This window comes from Bubalus bubalis, chromosome 15 (assembly GCF_019923935.1).
Source record: "Bubalus bubalis isolate 160015118507 breed Murrah chromosome 15, NDDB_SH_1, whole genome shotgun sequence".
Lineage (NCBI taxonomy): Eukaryota > Metazoa > Chordata > Mammalia > Artiodactyla > Bovidae > Bubalus > Bubalus bubalis.
In genome coordinates, this window is record NC_059171.1 from 4,970,512 (window position 1) to 4,982,195 (window position 11,684).

Sequence of the window (11,684 nt, forward strand, 5' to 3'; positions counted from 1 at the left end):
AATTTTTTAGAATCTTATGGAGGCTGAGATAAATGAAGTGCTCCTTGGCCCTTCCATTTTTAATAAAGATTCACTTAAATTCTGGGCTCCAAATAAAAATTTCCAAAGATGTCTCCTAGGATTTTGAGGTACAAAGATGTCTCCTAGGATCTTTATTGCCCTCAGAGCAATAAAGAATCTGGTTTGTCTGTCTTTTTAACCATGATTACATGAGAAGTTTTGACTGATTCTGTGACATTAGACAAGACTAGAACATGGGAATGGATGTGGGTTTTGATCGCCATTATGATTTCTCAAAGAAGAGAAATAAGTAAATCACAAAACTAAATGCTGGACACAAGATTCGTAGAACTCTGAGTGTAGCTATGGCTTCAGAAAGAGCTGACTTCAGGTTAAGTACACACCAGACGAAAAGAGTATGTGATGTTTCTATATGATTCTAAGTCAAGTGATTCCTTCATTATTTGTAAAAATAAGTCACAGGTGATTTTTCTGCCAAATTTGACGTACAGATTCTTCATGTAGGCTAACTAGTTATAATGATGGAACAGCCCCATTGGCCTTGCTAATGGATGGAGGAATAACCAGAAGTGTCAGTTCTTATATGAGATACATGGTGTTTATAATAGAGCACACAAACGGTAGCAATGTTGGGCCATTTATTTTATCATAATATAAAATCCAGTTGTCATCTTAGCTGCATATTTGTCTTCAAGAGTAAGCAAATGAATTCTTAACATTTCATCTCAAGCTGCTCTTAGGGCATTATATTTGAGTAATAGACATGATATTGCATCAGAATAATGTTGCAAATGAAAGCATTTAAGATTCTCGAATGTAAACGGAGTAGAAACCCAATGCCATTTAAAAGTATAGTATGTAATAGACAAGAAGAAAGGGATAAAATGCTTTTTGGTCCAATTAAACGGAATAAAATGGGAAGGGATAAAAGTCGTTAAGAAATCAAGTATGCCTTAATTGCAATGATAAGGAAGTCAATGCAATAGATTTGAATTTAAGCACAAGTTTAGTGAACTTCCAGATTACTATTTGAGTTCAACAGAAAGAAGAAAAAGATTTTGCATTCTGCAGAGTAAATTCGCAAGCAGGCTGTCTTGCTAATATTGAAATAAATGTGTTTTTAAAGCTTGTTTTGTTGGATTATGTCAGAAGCAGAGCTGTGCTTCTTGAAGGACGATGAGCTTCCTCCTGGGCCCATCAGAATGAGGCTTTCACTGTCCTGCCCTTCAGAGGCTGGGGTGGTCGGTGGTTCTGCTTGATGCAGAGTTCTCCATCGCCTTCAGCACTTGCTAGCAGACAGCGGAACTGCGCCAGCTTGGGGGAAGGATAACATGTTTAGAGAAGCAAAAGCTATTGATGTCACACAGAACACTTCTTTTTTTTTTTTTCCCTAATATGATTGATGCAATGTTATTTAGAAAATCAGGTTGAAGACTGCAGTGGTTTCACTGATGGAAAGGGAGGAAGCCAACAGTTCTTCCACATGTCTTTGCACCAAGCATTTGGCTTAAATTATCGATGACTGACTGGATTAGCATTCCAGCTTTCTCACACTTGGGTAAGAGACTTCCCTGCTTGGCGCCTCAGTTTCCATATGGTACTGTTTCATTGTGTTTTGGTGAAGGCTAAATGGCTCAATGCAGATAAGGGTCTTAGAATGGCGTTTGGCATGTAGCTTATGCTAAAGAAGTGTTAGCTCTTATACTAACAGGTCACACTGCAGGTTTGCTGTGAGACTTGACTGACAGAATGTATGTAAGGCACCTGATGAAAAGAGCTGCTCAATCAACTGCTGTTTTTATCAAAATTATAAACAATGATTAATGAGATATTTTACTGAATATTGAAGAGCTTAAGCTTTAAAAAAGAATGAATAACCAATGTCAGCGATCAAGGTATGCCACTGGAGAGTCACAGCTCCCCGAAGAGGTTGGATTTTTCCTTCTTAAGGTGAAAAGAAGAGCAGGAATTCTGAATCTCTACATAGAGAAAAAAAAGTGCTTATAAATACACTCTACTTTTTGACTATTAAGTAGACCTGATGTCACTAATAAATCTTTTTCAGTTGAAAGGCAAAGGGAACTCTCCAAAATTGAATGGCAGTAATAATTGCTCTCAGTATGAATTGAACTGACATTCCTGCTTTGCACTTCAAATTCCCGCACATGCCCCTCTGACATTCTACCTGTTCCGAGCTCGCACTGATGGTCTCTTTAAAGATGATCCAGGTGACACTCTCGTGAAGAGGAGGGTGAGTCAGTGAACCAGAGTAGGCCCAGTAATCCAGGGATGGAGGCAGGAGGACAGAGGGGTCGAAATTTGTGAATGGAGCTTTCTTGTTCTGAAAGAAAAAGATAAGCGATGTATCATTATGCCCTGATGTAAAATATTTACATCATTGCATATATGACATACATATTATTTGGTAGATAGGTCTTAGCAAAGAATTTAATCAATGTTTCTACTATATAGTATTGCATGATTGGTATGTTTGTGGTGGCTCAGCTGCCCATTAATGCAGGAGACACAGGTTTGATCCCTGGGTGGGGAAGATCCCCTGGAGAGGGACATGGCAACCCACTCCAGTATTTTTGCTGAAGAATCCCATGGATGGAGGAGCCTGATGAGCTACAATCCATGGGCTCACAAAGAATCGGATACCACTTAGTGACTAAACAACAACATGTTTGTAGATATAAACAGTAAAAGTAACAGATGACTGAAAATAAGCTACACTAGAATTGTGACTGATCTATCTTCTTCCTTCTTCATTTGGCTAAGTGTAAGCAAAGGTTAAACATTTGTTTATCATCTATATTCTTTATTCTTATTTCTTTACTGATTGGTCATGTTGGTATATACAAATAAAATGATATTCATATGTTAATATTTTATGTAGTCGACTTTATTAGAACTTGTGAATTAATTATGTTGATTTTGTAGTTTTCCAGGTGGATGTGAATGATCATATCCTCTACACTTGATGATAGCTTTGTCTCTGTTTTTCTAATATTTATCCTAGTATGTACTCATTTCTTTCCTTATTTAACTACATTGAATGAACAATCATTGGAATGTTCATCTGTGGTGGTCACAATTGACACCCTGGTCTTATTCTTGATTAAGATGAAAATGCTTCAAATATTTCACTACTAAGTTTGATGCTTGTTTCAAATTTCTATTTGATATTCTTTCTTAAGTTCAGCTTAAATTTTAGAGGAATATTTTTCTTTCTCTCTTTTACTCTTCAGGAATGGATATTGAATTTTAATCAAACATTTTTCAAGCATCTAACAAGTGAAATTTGCTAATGTAATGGATTATATTGGGAGATAGTTTAATACTGAATCATCTTTGCATGCTTTGGGTAAATTCTACTAGTTTGAAAGCATGGCTTTTTTAACATACTGTTGAATATGATTTTCTGTAATCTATTTTAGTATTTCTTTTAGCTACACTGCTAAGTAAGATTGGCCTATGATATCCTTTTTGTGGTGTTCTTACCCAGTTTGTGTATTAGGTTTCATTAAATTAAATTGAAATAAAGGTTTTTTTGGTCCCCTAATCTGGGCATTTTAGTTCAAAGTGGCATGATTGTTTATTAAAAGTTGTGTAACGTTTCCCCACAAAGTGGTCTGGGCCTAGGGTTTCTTTTACTAGGTACATTTTTTTAAACTATTCTTTTTGACTTCTTTTTATATTATTGGTCTATTTAGACTTTCAACATATTTTGAGTCAGTTTCTCTATGTTTTCCGAGACACTCATCTGTGTGATCTAGATTTTCGAATTTGCTCAGGTAGTGGGGTACCGCTGACCCTTGAGCAATGTAGGGATTGGGGTGCTGGCCTCTTGAGCAGTTAGAAATCCGCACATAAGTTTATGGTCGTCCCTCATAATCGTGGTTGTGCCTCAGCAGGTGCATTTAAGGGACCATTGTGTGGCGCTAGAGCAAGCATTTATCCAAAAAATAGTCCGCAGGTCACTGGACCTGTGCCGTTCAAACCCATGCTGCTCTAGGGCCCACTGTACAAACTTCTCTCTTTTAAAACCTTCTAATGCGTCTTAAGTTATGACCCATTTCCCGATTTGTAATAATTTGTTGTATTTCTATTTTCCCCCATCATCAAACGTGCCAAAACTGTCTTTTTTGGTTGTTTTTTCCCCAAAGAATTAGTTTTTCACTTTATTAATAAAATTTTACCTGTATTTATTCATTTTCTTTCTTATTTTATTAATGTTTTACTTCATCTTAATTAATCATTTCCTTTTACTTTCTTTTCATTTATCATCTTTTGCATTCTTGAATTGAGTGCTTATTTACCTTTAAACATTCTCACTTTATAAAAGTGTAATTTTTTTGGACTCAACATGAACTAGATTTATTTTATATAAAGGTATGATAGTTCTACAAACTGTGAATGACAATGGCAAATCTCTGACAATGATTTAACTCTTTATTATCAAAATGGTGAAGCTAAGGTTAAATATATCAGAACAACCCATCTTTTTCTAAGCTGACAGTGGGCATCATAGTTATGATATATGAAAAAGCTATGAAAACTATTCTTCTACAGGCTTCATCTTGCTGAAATAGATAAGCAGTAACTATGAAAAATGAAACCCAAATAAATCACTGCTCAGAGACCTCAGAAACCAGGAACGTTTAAGCAGCACCTTGATTTTCAGATTGATGGTTTTGCTCAGGACTTCCTACTCCTCATATCAAATAAGCAATTAAATGATTTCTGAAGTTCTGTAGATTCTTGTTCTCTGATTTAAACTAACTTAATGAGTCTATTTACCTTATTTTTAACTGCTTTTAGGGCATCAAGAACTTTCTGAAGGTTTGGGTTGGCCTGACCCACCTGGAGATTAAAAAAATAAAGTGTGAGATAAAAATTGTTACCAAGTAAAATCCTATTTAGTTAATTTTTTAAAAATTAAAACCAGTAACTGAAGAAAAGATATGCAAGTCAAAATACAGGAATTTAGCACAACTAAAATACAAAAGCAAACCTCTTTGGTCTGTTCTATTAATTCTAATCAGTAAAATGAATGGTATGTTACAAGTGTTCAATAAAGATTCACTAGAATTACTATAATTCCAAAAGTTAGTCACCCAAATAGCCTGAATTTAATAGTAACTTCCCTATAGGACTTTTCAGGGACTCTCCTACAGAAGATTTGAATCTTCCATATTAAATATCAGTTCAACTTTCTTTATGGGAAAAAAGTCCTCTTCATATTTTTTTCTGATGAAAATTAAATTGATAAACTCTTGCCTCTGTGATGTACAAAGTTTAGAAGAAAAGTGAAAGGTGAGCTGAAAAATAAAAAAATTAGTGCCCCCATCAACACCTTCCCATTTCATCTCTGCCTGAAATGTATTTCTCTCCTCAAGAGGGGAAAGTCCAGCGGAACAACCATATACCAGAGACCTGCTTGCTCACCTGTGCAGTCGCTAGGAGACGGGCACACTTTAAAAAAGAGAGACGCAAACGTCCCGCTGCTCTATTTCACCCTAGTTTGCGGTCTGATTGGTAAGGAATAGTTTTAGCAGAGCTCCCAGACGCTCTACGACTCACCTTCACCAAAACGCCAATCAATGCCAAACCATCAGCCTGCGAGGCGGCATCAGCGAAGCTGGGGTACTTGGCAGAATTCCAGTGAACTAAATGAAGCTAAAAAACACAGCGGGATGGAGCAGTTATTCACACCACGGTGAAGGGAAAAAGCAGGTTAGACCTTAACATGTTGATATATACAGATACATCTTGGCTTGGGTAGACAAAACTTGTGTGACCCTTTATCCAGGGCATGGGAAGGGCTATGTTTGCACTCTTAAGAAGGGTTTTCTTAATAACATAGAGTTGAAGAGAGTGGGCACGTTGCAAATCCTGGAACCAGTAAGTAGAACTTCTTTTTTCCACAATATCATAACTATTCAATATTACTTCTTAAAACAAAACAAAAAAACCAAAACCTCTCTGTTTGGTGTGAGAAGATCAACTATTTCTGACTAACTAGTTTGGAGACAAAAACTGAAATAATTTTCTAACTTGAGGTACCCGGTAACTTTGTGAGAAGGGGCTCCTGAGATGTCTGGAGTGGTGGCCAAGGGCAGGTTCTCCTGAGCAGATCCAGACACCTTTCAAACCAACATCCCCTGCCTATGTTCTCTGTGAAACTCTAGCCCTGTATATCCAACCAAGTACGTGTGCACGTCTTCCTGATGCTTTCTTGATATCTCCACGTGGATGCCTGATATGCACCTCAAACTTAACATGGCCAAACTAGCACTCTTGACTTTCTCTTTTCCAGATCCATTTCAATTTCCCGCTTTAGGAAAAGGCATCACCTTCCATCTGACTGCTCAACCGAAAACTGCAGCCGTTATTCATTCTTACTCTTCTCCACTGATTGGCATGCATCCTTCCGTGCAGCGCATAGATGTTACCCTGGCACTTAGTCCACAGCTTTAAGGCTTTGCATAACTGCTGACTTTCCTCTGGGAAGTCAAGTCAAAATGGGAAGATTTTGACTTGAATTATGGCTGAACTCAAATGCTACTCCTGAAAAAGTCTTTTTCTGACCACCTAATGTCAAGTGATCACCAGGTCGCTTAGATGACTCTAAACCAAAGCAGTCCTCTCCCCGCCACCCACACGTCTTGTCTCTGTCTCTGCTCTGTCTTTCTCCCCACCACTCCCTTCTCCTGGTCTCCCTCCCACCCTCCCTACCCTCTCTCATATGTCGAACTTAGTGACTAGTGCCTGTCACCTCCAGCCTGGATTAACTGCACTTTTCTCAAATTAGATAAGAGATTCATTGATTCAGATTTCTTCAGTTCAGTTCAGTCCCTCAGTCGTGTCGGACTATTTGCTACCCCATGAACCGCAGCATGGCCAGGCCTCCCTGTCCATCACCAACTGCTGGATTTCTTAGACACAGCCAAATATCCTCCCCTAGACGTAATACTATTACTAGTTTAGACTTTCAGCCCATTTGATTTCAGTCCACTTTCAATTTTATGAAAAATAAATAGGAAAAACCAAAACATGTAATAGATTTCTGCACCATTGAAAGTTACTAGCCTGGCTTTCTAGTGTAACATAAAGTAAGTTTTAGTTGTATAGTATTCCCAAGTCTTCTATCAAAATGAATACTACACATACTCTGTACCTAACAATCCTTCTTACAAAAATGCCTTACACAATTGCTTTCACCAGTGTGTAAGATATTTGTACAAATGTATTTATACCCATTTTTTTTGTAAAGAACAAAAAACAACAGCAGAATGAAATGCGAAAGGTATTGCAATTGTTCCTATGTAGGAGTTAGTTAATAAATTCTAACATATGCATACATGGAAATACCATACAGAATTTAGGAATTCCTACTGACTTGGAAAAATGATCATGATCATTGGGAAATGAAAAAAAAAAAAAGATTGTTGCAAAACTGTGTGTATTACAGATTCACTGTACAAGAGTAAAACAAAAAAGCCAACCAGTCTGTATTGGTACAAACTTATTGAATAGTCATGAATACAAAGAACAAAAGTTTTTTGTTTTCAGTCTCTATACCCTCTGTTGAGAATTTGATGCACATTTTCTTGATTTTACTGTGGATATAGAGGCAGAATGTCTTGAACTGAATCACAGACTTCCATGTGGAGGCAAGTCAAGAGGCCAGAGGGTAGTGGCCTGCTGCCAGGGAGCCCCAAACCCTCGTCTAGAGTATGCTGCTCGTTGTGATGACTCCTGAGGTTAAACTGGCCCTCTTAGTCGAATCTTAATGGAGTGCCTCGGCCTGGCTACACCTCTGCTGCGGGTGTGTGCACACTCTAACCTTTAAATGAGAAGAGAATGATGGTGTGTTCCCCCTGGGGCTCAGAGCATTAAAAGGACAGCAGCAACTCCCCTTGAGGTTAGCCTGACGTCAGGCAGCAGTTTTTGAGACACTCTGAAATGTAAGCGGATTCTGAGGCCCAGGAGTTTGACTGCAAATTCACCTGCCTCCCTCACGTGAAAAAATTTCCCCTATTGCCAAATGCAGTGTGTCACTGTTTAAGTTTAAATGAGCCTAGGAGTTCTTCACAGGTCCCAAAATGCTCATTCCTTTGGGCCATTGAAATTGTGTCTTAAGTGATAAGGGGGGCTTCCCTGGTGGTTCAGACAGGTAAAGAATCCTCCTGCAATGCAAGAGACCCTGGTTTGATCCCTGGGTGGGGAAGATCCCTTAGAGAAGGGATAGGCTACCCACTCCAGTAGTCTTGCCAGGAGAATCCCATGGACAGAGAAGCCTGGCGGGCTACAGTCCATGGGGTCACAACGCGTTGAACATGACTGAGCAACTAACACACATCCACATGTTATAAGGGTGCTACCTCTGGGAGGACTCTGTGTAGCTCTCCCTCACTTACTAAGCTACATTACCTCTGCAGAAAATTTGGCTCCATCCACTAAGTGCTCAGAGCCACAGTCATCTGTGACGCCCCAGTGAAAATGGAACTGCCGCAGCCTGTAGCTTTCAGATAGAGGACCCCCTTTCAGCACTGGAAGAAAAAGGAAACTGGTATTAGTGTTACAATCATGAGCTCCAGCTTGTCTTTGCATTTACTACAAATTAACATTAAATTGGGGCGAGTAGAAATGAAAATAAACAGTAGTCCAAAGTTTCCGTCTTGTTGGTTTTTCCCCATGTCCAGAATTATGGGCTTCAGATGTGCAGAGCACCTTAAGATAGTGCGTGAGTTCCATGGTTCTCAGCACATGGGCTATAATTTTATCTTTTCCTGTTTTCAGGAAAACATATTGGAAGATGAGTGAATTCTAGGATTAGAGGTCTTTCCTTGAATCTGCTTTAGTTTATAAGTTCATTCATTCTTTCAACAGACAGTAATGGAAAGTATGCATTAAGATATCTAGCAATTTACTTTTAGTAACAAATCACTCTGCACATATCTTGTAACTGATCAAGATACAAGAGGGTATTCTGACAGCGTTACTGAGAATTCCTAGCCAGGGACCAAAAGAAAGTTACAGCAGGAGGGCAGAGTTACTTTTAAAAATCTAACACTGAAGGATCATTTTGCTTTAGAGAGTCTGTCCAACCATATGAGTAATAAAACACACGTAGTACCAGACCTAATCCAATATTAACAAAGGACGTAGCCCCAAGATGTCTAAAACTTAGGCTCAGAACCTCGTAGGAAAGTGCTATGACTAACTTTGCCTTTTGACAATAGAGCTGATTTATGAAATTGTCATTTAATAAATTATTCAGTAAACAGTTTTGAGAATTTTCCTGTGAGCGAGGAAGTATGCTAGATTCTGGGAGATGAAGATAATTCAGTTACTATGATCTAATAGGGAGAGGGGAAGCTAGACAAAAATAGTTATGCACAGAATGATTCCATGCAAGATACACCCAAGAGCAGTTTTGTTTTTCTTTTTTTTTTTTGGTACTGGTACCCAAGCACTTCATGAGCTGGTGATGGACAGGGAGGCCTGGCATGCTACGATTCATGGGGTTGCAAAGAGTCGTACATGACTGAGCCAGTGAACTCAACTGAACTGAAGCACTTCATTGTTATGGAGCCATTTTCCTGGCCACAAAAAATAAATATACTCTTCATCTGCATTTCTTCCCTAATGCACTCCTCCAACCTCATCTCAGTTAGAAAATATTTGCCTTTTCAGTTTTTACATTCATGATGATTCATAGACTTTTGTGAAAAAGAACTGTTTATTCAGAGGGTGTAAAGTTAGCATAAAGGTATTGGAAACCAGAATAGATGGAATAGAGTCACTGAGAAGGAGAAGGGCTGAAAAAAGACCGAGCTGGGAGTCCCCAGAATCATCTTTAACACTTGGAAATATTTTAAAACTTCAAGACACCTCAGTAGATGGCATCAATGCTACCCGTGTGCACCCACTGAACATGGGTGTTCGTGTTTCTGAAAGCCCTACTGTTTACATTTCCCCAGTAAAGTCAAAGACAAAAATTAGAAGGATCTTTTGGCTCACCTGATCTATTATCACTGTCCTCAAAGTTTACATGAAAGGAATGTCCCACGTTGACGATTTCTTTGGCTGTGGCTGGATTGTAGGAGACACTGAGGGGTTTTAGAGAGGGATCATGCTTGGTTTCACTGGTTTTAATGTCGATAGGAGATTGGTTATTTCCATTTGCGATGGGGTACAGCTTGCCCCAGTGTTCAGGACCTACCAGGACAAACATGATTACAATCAAAACTGATCTAATGCTTGAGTCCAAGTTTTAGGGATATAATTTTACTAGATTAGGATTTATTCAGGTATCTCAAATGGTATTCTGGTTAGCTTAATGGAAATCCAAGGTTTGAGAATGCCCCTTTTCTATGCTACACTGGCAAACAGTCTTTGTCAACAGAAGTCATATAGTCTATGGGATCAGACTATACATATTTTGCTGTTCGCAATAGACCTGTCTATACATAGGGAGGGAGAGAGGCTAAGAGGGAGAGAGGAGAACAGAGGCAGAATACATTTTGTAGACAATCATGGGCCCTAAGGACAACTGTTGAGAATGCATGCAAAGCTGGTATAAGTCAAAGGCACTTCAAACCATTAATCTATGACTTTACCGTTATTTTAAGGGCTCAATATCTCTTTTCCTGGAAAAGGGAAGAAGCCGTTATTTGATCTACATGAGGAGAAGAATGCTTACCGTTTTCACCATCATATCCCCAGTCAGGACTTGCCATGATCTTCTACTTAGTTTTCTTTTCCTGAAAACAAAGAGAATACCTGGAATAACTGACTGTAACTGAGTGTGCAATAGACAACTGAAACCGCAGTTCGCGGGGTTTTTATAGAAAGTCTCTGCCTTTGTGCAGGTGTGTTACTCACTCAGCCCACTATTTCATCATCTTTATCTATCAGGAAGTATATGCATGTTAAAAAAAAGGTATTGTTTAAAAATGCTCACAAAGGTAAGGTCAATTCCAATTGCTTTATTCTCTTATATTGTTAAAGAGAAATATCAAAATCTTAGCTTCTGCAAAACCAAGCCCTGTTATTCTCATGTTAGTAGAAGATATGGCTGAGTTATCACACATGATGCTTTGAATTTCCAGTTAAAAAGAACTGTGCATTTGAGATTCCCAGCTTTTACCCTTGCTGGACTTAAGCAATACTAGCAACAGGAATTCAGTCAGGAGAATAATTTGCATATTTACAGGCAGATCAGAACCAATATCATGATGTTAATTTAAAATCAGATAAGAGAATCACTCATCATTTGTAATACATTGGGTTTGCAGTTTGTGGTATATTGTAAAATCTTAAGGAAAAATGCAAACTTTCTGGCCAACTCAGTATATTATTGATGACAGTACATTTCGAAGACATACAAGGTGAGAGTCAAGTTCCTCATTTTTGAGCAGTATTGGAATTCACAAATGGAGATTTGTTTTATGTGTGAGCACGGTCATGTCCGACTCTTTGCAACCCTCTGGACTGTAGCCCACTCCCTACCCTCTGTTGCCTCACAGGCTGCCAGCTGTGAGCTGTGTGCACTCAGTCATGCATTCAACAGATCATTGTGTGTGCTCAGTCATGTGTGACTCTTTGCAACCCTATGGACTGTAGCCCGCCAGGCGCCTCTGTATGGAATT

The 11,684-nt window shown here is 38.7% G+C and overlaps 1 protein-coding gene across 1 annotated transcript; it reads right to left on the reverse strand.

Annotated features, from left to right (window-relative positions):
- Positions 1–642: 642 nt before the first annotated feature.
- LOC112579118 (carbonic anhydrase 1) lies at positions 643–10,880 on the reverse strand. Its single transcript, XM_025264984.3, has 7 exons — positions 10,736–10,880; positions 10,054–10,251; positions 8,461–8,579; positions 5,608–5,703; positions 4,825–4,887; positions 2,207–2,362; positions 643–1,335 (listed from the first exon to the last, which is right to left on the reverse strand). Exons 1-7 carry the CDS (start codon positions 10,770–10,772, stop codon positions 1,219–1,221), a joined length of 786 nt encoding a protein of 261 aa, XP_025120769.3. The 5' UTR covers positions 10,773–10,880; the 3' UTR covers positions 643–1,218.
- Positions 10,881–11,684: the final 804 nt, after the last annotated feature.